We start from the raw sequence: 12,486 nt of genomic DNA on the forward strand, positions 1-12,486 counted from the left end.
ACCAGGCACTGCTCTACTCACCAAGGTAGAGACATTGGTGAGTAAAAACAGGCATGGGCTCGACTTTCTAGAGCTTAGAAAGAGAGACAGATATTAACCAAATGATTCAGACAAATGGCACTAAAACATTAAAACTGTGGTGAGTTTATGATAAGGTGATTTGCCCCAGTCATGGAGATCAGGGCAGGCAGTATTCAGGTGAGGCTGAGCTGACATATGAGGAGTTAACTAGATGAAGAAGATAGAGAAGAGCGTTCCAAGACCATGTGCAAAGGTGCAGTGGTGAGAGGGAATGTGGCATCTTCATGGGATGGAGAGAAGGCTATTGTGCCCAGTGTATCTGTCGCACAGGGACACAGGGAATGGGACATAAGGTAGGCCAGGGCAAGCAGGGCCTTAGACTTAGTTGTTTCTTTCCTGAGAATGAGATAAAATTAGATTTGCTTCTGGTAAAGATCTTTTTGGCTGCTAAACACCAAATTATTTCAAGTATCCACTGAACAACAAAATTCTTCTGGGGAGGCTGCTCCAGCACTTTGGTTGGTTGAGCACATACACTTTCTGCCATTGGGTTAGAGATGGTTGGGTGACCAAGTACCATGAGTAGCCTCCTCTGACTTTTTCCTCAGGTTGCGGTTCTATCTAAAAGCCAGAGGAATTCACTAATACTTTCTCAGATCCTTCATGTTCACAAAGATCAAACTTGAGATTGTTAATTGAAAGGGCCACCAGGTATGCATGGACTTCATCACCAAATGTAGACATACACATTTACTTACATAAAAAGTATGATCCCTGTGTTGGCCATGGCATAGGACAAGCCCAGGATCCCACTGCCCATGATGGCATTACTTAGGTTGAATGAAGACATTCCAAAGGAAGTGGTTCCAGGATGCTTGAAGAAGAAGGGATGTATTATAAGCAAACATTTGCCAAAGGGCAAACCTTTAGGGGTTATCCTTATTCTCACATTATATTTTCTGCAGATTACAGTCCAAAATTGAAGACTAAGATAAAATTACAGTGAGTAAAGCCATTATTCAACATCAATAAAAGCATGTAATTTTCAATGGAATGCAGTGCTTGGTTTTACAAAAGCAGAGGCCTTGGTAAAAATACAAATTACAAGGGGAGTCACATAAAGAAGGGAAAACATGTATGATTGCAGATTACCTTTGGGTTAGAATGATTTCCCCCAAAACACATAAATTTCATAAATGATTTATGCAGCCATATGGCGAACAGGAAAAAACAAGCCCTTATTCCAGTAAGGGCCTGAATAAACAGAGAATGTGCTGATCAAGGCTTGGAAAATTTCAGTCACATTGTTTTCCCACAGAGACCTAGGTAGATCAGACACACTCAGTCCCGTTTATTGCCTGAAAACATAGATTCACTTACATGTTCATCACCGTAATCTGCCAGCTTCTTTTTCCCCAAAAATCCATTTGTCAGGAATTTCTGACTTTCAGCATCTTCATTAGCAAATTGACTGAACACACACACACACACACAAATAAGAAAGTGAAAACATCTAAATATATGCTCTGAATCATATGTATGTTTCAGGTGGTCTAAGTAATCAGAGGAGGGGAAATTAGATGCCCGCATTTATTTTTCTTTTCCTTCTTCACACTAGTGCTCATTCCAGACCAACAACTGAGCTCCATTTACAACTATACTTTGGGATGGAAGAAGGATGTTATGAAGGAAGGAAATATTACTAAAAAAATGTTTATACCACATTTCTTCTTTCTCACATTAGCTATGCAAGAGACTAACTACAACTAATTGTGTTCCCATTTACAGCCCTTCCAAAGCAAGAGTATAGGGTTATGTCAGAGTTTTCTGAACTACTACCACACTATAATCAGATGATTTTATTAATTCAACAAATATTTATTAAATGCCTAGGCACTGTGACCCTTGTCTCGTCTGATGCTCAAAATGTCCCTACAGGCAACTGTGGCTCAGAAAGGTGAAGCAGCAAGCCCATACCCACCCATACCCAGGGGGAGACCCCGTTCTCCCCCGGCATCACGCGGTCCCAGGCAGGGCCCTATAGCTGGTATTTTCCTTTTTTTCTTTTTTGGTACAATCATTTATACATATATCTCTTATTGGAAAGTAATTCAGTGGTAGCTCTGTGTTGTGTTGGTTGTTTCTGTGTGTGCGTATGTATTTTAATTACTCTCAAAATGTGCACGGATTATTAACAGATAATGAATGAAACCAAGGAAATTATTAAAGCAATTCAATGAATTGGCAGAAGAGTTGGGAGGGAAAGAAAACTTCAATATGTCACTATCCACAGAGCATTGTGATTGTGGTTTCCTTGGACATAGGCTAGAAGCTGTACAACTTGGTCACAGAGCTGTGCTGGTCAGCTCCTGCAGTTACACGCCAGGGCTTTTGAAGCTACGGACCTAGGACCAGCCACATTCCCAAGAGGCTCAATTAATAAGGCCTGCTGCTGCCATTGCATTTTTATATTGCAAAATGTCACAGACTTTTAGTTGTTTTATATAAAATGATACACTATGTATGATTTTAAAAGTGCTTTCAAATTGATGGGTTGAAGATTTTGGGACATTTCCTACATGAAAAGAAAGATAAAATAATTAAAGATTGTTCGATTAATATAATCCTAGAGGCCAGGCACAGTGGCTCATGCCTGTAATCCCAGCACTTTGGGAAGCCGAGGCGGGTGGATAACCTGAGGTCAGGAGTTTGAGACCAGCCTGGCCAACATGGTGAAACTTCATCTCTACTAGAAATACAAAAAGTTAGCCAGGTGTGGTGGCAGGTGCCTGCAATCCCAGCTGCTCAGGAGGCTGAAGCAGGAGAATCGCCTGAACCTGGGAAGTGGAGGTTGCAGTGAGCCAAGATCGCACCATTGCACTCCAGCATGGGCCACAAGAGTGAGACTCTGTCTCAATAAATAAATAAATAAATAAATAAACCTTAGAAATAAGATAGAAAAGAATTATTCTATGAGATCTGTACAAGCTATTTTTTATAATGGAAGCTAATCCTGAAAATAACCTGGAGACAAAAGAGGATGGCGGGGTTACTTTTTGAGAACAGAAAACAGTATGAGATGTAGATAGAAACAGCAGACAAAATCACAAAGTTTTATGTGCTTTTCTAGAACTCAAGGCATAAATAGCTCTGAGTACACGATTAAGAATATTTCCTGGCCTTCTCCCCATATTTCTCATAGAAAGCACAATGCCCTCAGTTGTTGCCTCCTTCCATTTCCATACACCCCCCCCCCCACCACTCTTTTGTGGTTTACATTAATGGTCTGTAATTAATGTACCTGCTATGTGAAGACTGGTACCTAATGTTCACAGTTGGAGACTGAGATGACAGGATAAAATGAAGCCTAAAATGGGCCTGAGGACTATAAAAACAAAAGTACCACCTAGAATTTAAACTCTGGAATGTCCAACACTCTATTCTTTATTTTAATCGATAAACTAAAATCTGTATTCCATGAGTAGTTTTTAAAATTGAGAATTTGAAGGTAAACAGATTTTCTTTCTTTGAGCCATTTGCATGTTCTTATTTCAGCATGAGATGAGTTGTAGTCACTAAACATGCCAAGATTGTATAAAATAGATGAGAAATGTCCCCAGTATGTTAAATGTTTTGATACCAAATCCAGCATGTATTGAAAACGCAAGTATAATGATCACAAATAAATACATTATGTTGAATTTCTCAAAAATTTCCATTTAAGGGTTCAATCCAAACCACACATAGATAAAACCCATCTCTTTAAACTGATTTTTAAAACTGCAAAATGATGACCTATGTTTAAGCTAGGAGATAAAAGGTAAGTCACTGTGAGTGGTTCGGAACACATTGCATGAAGCTTAACGAAAGCATTCATGCTCTTTCCATTCTGGCTTTTGAGGATCAAGTGGAATGACACTATGACAGTTCTTAGAAGGGTGTCCCCTTCAGCTCTGTCAACCTCGGCAGAGCTCATATTTGTGTACATCCCTCTCAGAAACAAGCATCCTCAGGTTTGAATCAATTTATTGAGGGTAATGCAGTGAAGGAGAAGTAATAAAAAAGTATTGAATGTCATCTATATTCTGGGCACCCATCTCATCCTTGAAAAGTAGCTGTTGGTTTGCCATTTTACATTTTCCACTGAAGCTCAAGAGGACAAACAGCTTCTCTAAAGTCAGGCAACTACTTGCAGACTCCAAAGCCCTATCGTCTACCACCCTAGTGTTTCCTCAAGGGTCACCTGATTTAGAAAATGCCATAATTTACATCTCAGTGGCCTCTCTAGTCCAATATCCCTAAAATTCATTGCACTGAGCTACTTGAAGGAAGAACAGTACTTTCTCCTGATGGATTTTCCTGGGTGTTGTGAATAAAATGAGAAGTCTTTGTTTGAGCATAATATTCTCTATTTCAGACCTAGATTTCGTCAAAAATTCTCTTCTGAGCATCTTAAATCATGTACAACTTGATATAACATTTTGTGGGAAATCAATTGACTTATCAAATAACTATTGTGCACTTACTATGCACCAGACAATGTGGCAGGTGGTGGGACCACAGAGGCCATTAACCTGTAGTAGTGATGTAATTAACATCTGCACAAGGAGACGGGTACACGAAGGAGGGGCAGTCACTTCTACATCGGGGAGTAGAGTAATTTGGGAAATGCTGCATAGAAGACCTAACGTTGAGCTGATTCTTGAAGGATGAGAGACGTCAACACGGAGAAAGGGGGAGCAGTTGACTGATTCCAGGCAGTTGGAGCAGAATGAGTGAAGGCAACAAGTAAAAACAGGACAGGAGCAACAGGTCAAGAACAGATCACAAAGGACCTTACGTGCCCAGCAGTGTGTAATCTACTTTCTCTTATTGCTATTGGAGAGGTGCAGAAGGGCTTTATCTAAGGATGAAAATTGATTCAATTTGCAATTGTAAGAGATTACTGTTGCAGGAGTGTACAGGGCTGGACAGAGGAAAGCAAAATGTAAGACAAATCAGGACTCTCCCTATCTCGCATTTAATGCAGGCCTAAGGTAAGACCACAGCAGAATGGGTACAGAAAAGTGAGTGTATTTGAAGCATTAATAAGGTCAAACCAACTGGATATGACTGACCATTGGCAATGTGGGTCAAAGTTTACACCTAGGGGCTTTTGAGTGAGTTGCTAGATGATAGCAGTGATTTTCACTAGGATGGGGATTACTAGAGGAGGAGCTGGTTTTGAAGGGAAAGATAGGAGTTCAATAGTAGACATTACAGATTTAACTTTATAAATGAGGCAATTCAGACACAGTAGTGGTCCAGTAGAGATGTGTAGTAGACAGCCTGATACAGTGATCTGAAATATTCAGTAGAGAAATTTAACAGGCTGGGGATATGGCGTATATTCAGTTGGTGAGGCCATAATAGTTGTGAGTGAGCTTGCCCAGAGGATACTTTTAGAGAGAAAAGAATCCCTACAGAAACCAGGAGGTGTAACAACATTCAAAGAGGAATCTGAGAAAGGTAAGAGGAGCAAGAGGCTAATATAATTAAAATTATTACACATTATTAATAGAGACAAGGACATTGTAACCTCAATTCTAAATCAGTCACAAAATAGATTGACATTATCAGTGTATTTCAGGACCAGGGAATTGATGTGTGCTAGCATCAATATCATTGTTATCTCAAATTTACCTGTAATAAATCCAGTTCTTCCCATCAAGACCCTTGTTTTCCATGTCCACATCCTGTCTTATTTTTCCATGGAACCTAGTAATTTTTAACCCCATACCTGCTCATTGCTGCCTTTTCTGAATTTCCTATCCCGATGTAGCTATCTGGAACACTCTCTCCGCTGCTGCTCTCATCATCTGGTTCGATGTTGACATTTCTCAGTTCCATGGGATCCATTTGAGCTGTCAGCGCTTTCTTGTCCACACACAAGCCCCTTCAGTGTAAATAATATACTGTACGTTCAGCTTAAGGTTCTTCCACTTTGTGTTGATGTTCAGAACACTCTGTTCTGCAAACAGAACACAACATACATCATTATAATTTTATTTAAATGAAATAAGTGAATATGAATCATCTACATATTGTATGCTCTCTGTAAAAGGGAAGAAGGAAGGTAACTCCTGAAAATTTTACATAAGCAAATCCTGAAAGTTTCCTTTACCCAATACAAGAAAGAAAAAAATGGAAGAGAAGAAAGAAAATCACTAATAATTGCTAAATTAGCAGATATTTATAGAGTGTCTATGTGTAATGAAAATGGCAGGTCTTACTAGTCACTATAGAAAAAGAAATCTTAAGACATGGCAGCAGTCTTCAAGGAAATTTAGGTATTTGTGAGTGCATGTTTTAAAAGAAAGGAAGACAAAAGTAAATTCTTGACAAAGGAAGGTCTGCCAAGGCAGAATCTACCAGTGTCTCTACTAGCAATAACTAGAAAGAAAATTACTGCTTTAATTTAATTGGACAGGAAAGAATTAACACCAGCAAATGCTTGATAATATGCAACATAGGTGGGGATCAAGTTTAGGAAGTCACTTTCTAGGCACTTGGATCCTGAAACCAAAGTTAAGAACAGTAAGAAAAGAAAGTTCAGATTTACCTCTGGGTCAGCATCAGTCATCATCTATGTCAAATTAAAATGTATTTTAACAACAAAGAGATCTAGATTTTAGGCTCTGCTCTGCCTTTAACTCATTGGATCTCAGCATAAGTCATTTAACATTTGGGGACCTCATTTTCCTCAACTGTAAAGTGAAAAGGGGTGGACTGGCATTGTGTTTTTGAAAAATGCCCTGAATCTGTTACATGTTGTAGATATAATTTCTTCTGAAATTCTTACCATTAGATTCATTCAATTATCATTGAACCATTATATTAGGAGAAACACTATCACTCTTGAAAGGTGTGGTCCTGAAATGTGCAATACCCATTTGATAAGGAAATCTTGAGCAGAGAAACTAACATAAAAATTGCTCCAGAAGTCACAAAATCTGCAATTCCTCTGACAAACAGAAACTACCACCTGGGAATACCTCCACAACCCAGTGCCATGGCAGTACTTTTTTGGAAGGTAACTCATACCTTGGAAAAGTTCACATCCTCAAATTACAAAACATGTAAAACACACATGGAAACTCACTAGTAAGAGTGCCGGTAGGCACGAGAAATGATAAAATTCACATATAAGGAACTATAAATAACAAAGCAATTTAAAAGGGACTTTTACATTATTATAATGAAAAGTAAAAGAAAACATTCAAAATAAGAGAATAACTTTCACAGAATAAAAGCATTATAAAGGAATATAAAAGGAGAACAGGGTAGTTGGAAAAAGAGTCAAAAAAGGAATTCTAAAAAAAAAAGAAAAAATAGAATCATTGAAATAAAAAAAAAACTCAGCTGAAGGAAGAGTCATAAAATTGAAAGATGTGTGGAAATCACTCAAATTATAGCACGAAGAGATTAAAAAATGGAAAATACAAACAAGAAGTTAAGAGGAATGGGGGAAATAAGAATTACAAGTTCAAACACATACTAATAGTCATTCCAATATAGAGAATTGTGAGACTAGGGTGAGACAAAACAGAAAGAGATAATGGCAGAGAATTGTCCAGAAATAAAGAAAGTGGTTCTCAGAATCTAAAAAAATAGCACACAGCGTTTGAAGCAGGAGGAACAAAAATGAATCTATTATTAATATAAGGCAGCCTAAGTGTATGTACATAAAAGATCTAAAGAAACAGGTTAAAAGATAAGAGAGAAGTAAGACTTACATATGCATATGGTTAAAAAAAAAAAAAAAAAGAAACTCACTAAATAAGTACAAAGGTTTTTCTCACTCTTCACACAGCACCAGTCTAGTCTCGCTTCCCAGCAGCAAACACTATTGATGGTTTCTGCTTTTAGCTTGTCATTTAAAATTAGCCATTCTAGATCTAAATAATTCACTAAAGCTTTTTAGACTTGGTTTACTGATTTTAGACTGGTTACCCATAAAAAATAAGGATATTAGCATACTTTTTCTTTTCTTCTTTCCCCTATACTCATAATTATTTTAGTTAATAACACGCTTTTACAATTTGAGAATCATATTTTCGTCTTGTTCTGTGAAACAAATGTGTTATAACTTGCCTGTAGGTTGTTTCTAAACATGGAAAACCAATAAGCAGCAATTACAGTATTATCATTGTATAAATAGTATGCCTTCAAGACAAAGTGGGATATTTGACTACATAACAAATGAAATATAATTCTATATTACCAAAACTTTGAAAGCAAATTTTCTATGCTCTTTCTCATTCTGAATGGCTTCCTCCTCCAACCTCTGAGTCTTTCTCAGCCGCTAGTTTCTTGAACAGCATTCTATCTTCTTTCTTCAGTTTATTTTGCATTATGCTAAAATAATGCCTTGAATAACGTTTTTCACACAATGAGCCTATGTCTGTAAATAGAATTTCTGAGTTGCTTCATGTTGGAAAATGTCTTTATTTTGCCTTCAAACTTTATCAATTCTTTGAATTCTAGATTCAGAAGCATTTTCCTTTAGAATATTGAAGAAATTTCTCTATTCTAGCTTCTATAGATGAGTCTTGTTCTTATTTCTTTATAGATAACTTATCAATGTTTTCTGAGGATTTTAGAATTTTATCCTTATCCTTTTATCACGAAGTGACTAGATGTGAGTTGCTTTTAAAATTCATCATACTCAGCATGCAGAGGGCCCATTCAATCAAAAGGCTTGTGTCTGTCTTCTGTAGAAGACACGTTTTCTTCTAAAATAAAAAAAGTTCTACTATTTAAAAGAAAGCTATTTCTTCCCCTTTGTTTGCTCCTAAAACTTTTATTAATCAGGTATTGGACCTCTTGATCCATATTGCTAAGCTTTTCTGTTTATGTTCGATCTGTTTATCTTACTGCTCGATGTTTAGGAATATTTCCTCAATGTCACATCCAAAACAACAAATTTCACCTTCAGCTATATCCGTTTCATTTTTCAACTTGTCAGCTGACTATTTTTCTCAATCATGCTCTTAATTTCTAATAATTTGCTCTTAGCCTCTTTCTCTTTTTTCATATCACTTTCTTTGTTTTATGGATACAATATTTTCTCAGATTTTTCTAAGGATATTGATGTGAAGTTTTCAGAAGTTCCTTTTGTTCCCTAAATTATATGTTTCTTCTGAAGTTATTCTGCTTGTTCCCTTTGGTCCTTCTCTTCCATGCTGCTCGTTTTCCTTAGTTTCGAGTGTCCTAGGTTGTCTGTTCATATTTGTGAATGACAGAGCGCATTGATTAGCTTGGACAGCTGGTACTCAGAGCTTCTCTGAAATTGTGTGGGCCCATTTCACTGATGGGCTGCTTCCTTGTAGGTTCTGTGCAAGTGGCTCTTCTGCTGCTTGTCTGTGGGAGGAACATCCCACTCCCAGACACAGCTGCCACTCCAGGAGTGGTTACTCTGGGAGTGAAGCATTTTAATGTATCTTCTTTTTGGTAGAGGTTCCATTCCTGCTTGTTATACCTCTTTGTCTGCAGTAGAGGCCCTAATACTTATACTAGCATCCTTCCTTGAGCTTTCTTTACAGAGTAGATCACAGCTTTATCCTAGAGTCAAAAACGGTATCCCAAACAGACCATCATGTCTAAACTGAGGTTCCTTGGTGGATACCTGATCACTGGTTGCCCATGATCTATGCCTCCTCTTTGTCTGTATCAACTTAACTTGAAGCTACTGCAGGGCACCCTATGGGAAAAGCACACTTATCTTGGTTCCTTTTCTCTTAGATTTTCCAACCCTATCTTCTTTCTGCCTTCCAGGAATTCTCAAAATTTTCTCTTTGCTAATGACACCACTATTACTTTTCACAGTTTTGTGGTTTGTCCTTTTAAAATACGATTTTGTGTGAAGTTTCATTGCTTGACTTCCTTAAAGCTAGATCCTAAGTCCCATTCTTCCAATCCACTCCCAAGACTTCATATAATGTGATGGTTAATTTTATATGTCATTGTGGCTGTGTTAAAGGATGGGAAGATAGCAAGTAAAACTTTATTTTGGGGTGTGTCTGTGAGGGTGTTTCTGGAAAAGATTACCATTTGAATCAATAGACTGAGTAAAAAAGATCCACTCTCCCCACTGAAGGTGAGCATCCTCCAACCACTCCAGGTTCCAGATAGAACAAAAAGGCAGAGGAAGGGCAAATTCACTTTCTCTGCTTGAGCTAGGACATCCATCTTCTCCTGCCTTCTCTTGCCCTTGAACACTGGAGCTCCTGCTTCCCAGACCTTGCAATTCTGATACTTATACCAGCCACATCCTGTTTCTCAACCTTCCGCCTCAGATTAAATTATACCACCAGCTTTTCTGGTTCTCCAGCTTGCAGATGCTATATTTTCAGACCTCTTAGCTCCATAATCATGAAAGCCAATTCCCATGATAAATGTCATCTTATATCTATATACCTCTATACCTGTCTATCTATTTATCTCCACTTGGTTCTGTTTCTCTGGAGAACTCCGACAAATACATATAACAAAGACTCCTCAAGTTACATCAGCCTAGGCTTCTCCTGGGCACTCGAGTTCCATGTGTTCGGGAGCCTAAATGTCATCTATATATCTCAAAAGCAGTTTAAATTCAATGTGTCCAAAGTCTACTTGTGATAGGCCCTCTTCTTCCAATGTTTCCGCTCCAAAGAATGTTGTCACCATTTATCCAGTTATTCAAGTCAAAAGCATAAGAGCCTTCTATTATAAATTTTTCTTTATTACCTTCCACATCCAGTTCTTTACAAAAGCCTGGTTGACTTTTGCAATGAACTGAAGTATTTCTCAAGTTAGTCTTTTTCTTTTCATTTCTTTCACCTTCACTCTTGTCCACGCTACCATCATGTATACTGTAAAAATCTCCTAATTGATCTTGAATTCTCTTTTGCCTTCCTTAACTGGCCCTACCATTCATTCTTTATCCAATAGCCAGAGGGATATTTGAAACATAACAGCAACAACGCAGATGATATCCTTTATTAGCTTAAAACCCTGTAATGTCTTCACTTTACTCTAAGGATAAAGTCCAACATTCTCAACACTCCCGGTAACATTCTGCCTGGTCCACTCACATCTCTGGTGTCATCTCCTTCCACACTCTCCTCACCTTAGTGTTCTAGCTACACTAGTCTTTCCATTCCAGAAATGTAGCGTGTTCTCTACATCTCAGGTCATTTGCACATGTGGGTCACAGTGACTGGCATGCTTCCCTCCCTCCCCCATCCTTAATTTATCCAGCCCCTGTAAAGGGCCATAGCAATGTCTTTCATAGTATCCAACTTAGTCTAGGGGATCAGGGAAGGGTTCTCTGAGGAAGGGGCAGTGGGGCTGAGATCTTTGCTGCTGTATGTATACATGACTGCAGTCCAGAAGCTTCAGTTACAGTCTGTTCTACTTTGTGTATTAATAAGAACCTCATTCATTTCATTTGCATTAAGCCATGCTAATCCAAGAATTTTTTTTAAAAAGATACATCAAACACTCATATGGCCCTTATCACATGCCAGTCACTGTTTTAAGGCCTTACGTCTATCAATTCTTCAGAGCGGTCCTCTGAGGCAAGTACAATTTTTTTTTCTTATTCCCATTGTACAGATGAGGTAATGGAGGCATCAAGTTGAGCGGCCTCCATGCTATGCCACCTTTGTATTGCTGTCTCTACTACAGAGAACTAAAGCCTAATCCGGGAACAGGAACTATGGCTTTGGCAGTAAGCAAAACTGGGTATAAATCCTGGCTACATTAACTAACTTCTGTCTTTTCCATCTTCTATGAAATGAAGGTAATATTATTTACCACAAAGCAGAGTTGTGAGAATGTAAATGAGATAATGAGTGTCAAAGTTTGGCATATAGTAGGCCTTCAATAAATTTAAATCTGTTTTCTCTCTTCCAGTAATCAGAATTGAACTGATGTATTTATCTACCTGCAAACATACATAGTATTTCATATGCATAGACACTTACAAGAGGACTTTACAGTCTCAAAACTCTCACAAACATTATGAGTGAGGTAGGTGCCCCTTCACAAATGCACAAATTAAGACCTAATTTTATGCTGTTTTAGCATATATAAAATATTTATTGGGGTGGGCATGGTAGCCTACACCTGTAATCCCAGCGCTTTGGGAGGCTGAGGAGGGTCTATCTCCTGAGGTCAGGAGCTTCAGACCAGCCTGGCCAACATGGCGAAACTCCATCTCTACTAAAAATACACAAATTAGCTGGGCGTGGTGGTGCATGCCTGTAGTCCCAGCTAATCAGGAGGCTGAGGTAGGAGAATGGCTTGAACTGGGGTTGGAGGTTGCAGTGAGCCGAGATTGCACCACACTGCATTCCAGCCTGGGCAACAAAGGAAGACTCTGTCTCGAAAAAAAAAAAAAAAAAAGTATTCTATTTTTGCCTTGGCCAAGGGAGCTCTCAC

The 12,486-nt window shown here is 38.4% G+C and overlaps 1 protein-coding gene across 5 annotated transcripts in view; it reads right to left on the bottom strand.

The window, feature by feature from the left end:
* The window catches only part of SLC38A4 (solute carrier family 38 member 4), a 69,444-nt gene that overhangs the window by 24,773 nt on the left and 32,185 nt on the right, over window positions 1–12,486 (bottom strand). For all 5 annotated transcript variants that reach the window (XM_017884876.1, XM_017884943.1, XM_017885098.1 and 2 more), the window contains exons 2-4: window positions 5,801–6,031; window positions 1,402–1,492; window positions 780–895 (exon numbers count right to left, since the gene is read on the bottom strand). In XM_017884876.1, the coding sequence (XP_017740365.1) occupies window positions 780–895; window positions 1,402–1,492; window positions 5,801–5,919 (326 nt within the window). In that variant the 5' untranslated portion in view covers window positions 5,920–6,031. The remainder of the gene's footprint in view (window positions 1–779; window positions 896–1,401; window positions 1,493–5,800; window positions 6,032–12,486) is intronic.

Source organism: Rhinopithecus bieti, unplaced genomic scaffold, assembly GCF_001698545.2.
Source record: "Rhinopithecus bieti isolate Rb0 unplaced genomic scaffold, ASM169854v2 scaffold_314, whole genome shotgun sequence".
Lineage (NCBI taxonomy): Eukaryota > Metazoa > Chordata > Mammalia > Primates > Cercopithecidae > Rhinopithecus > Rhinopithecus bieti.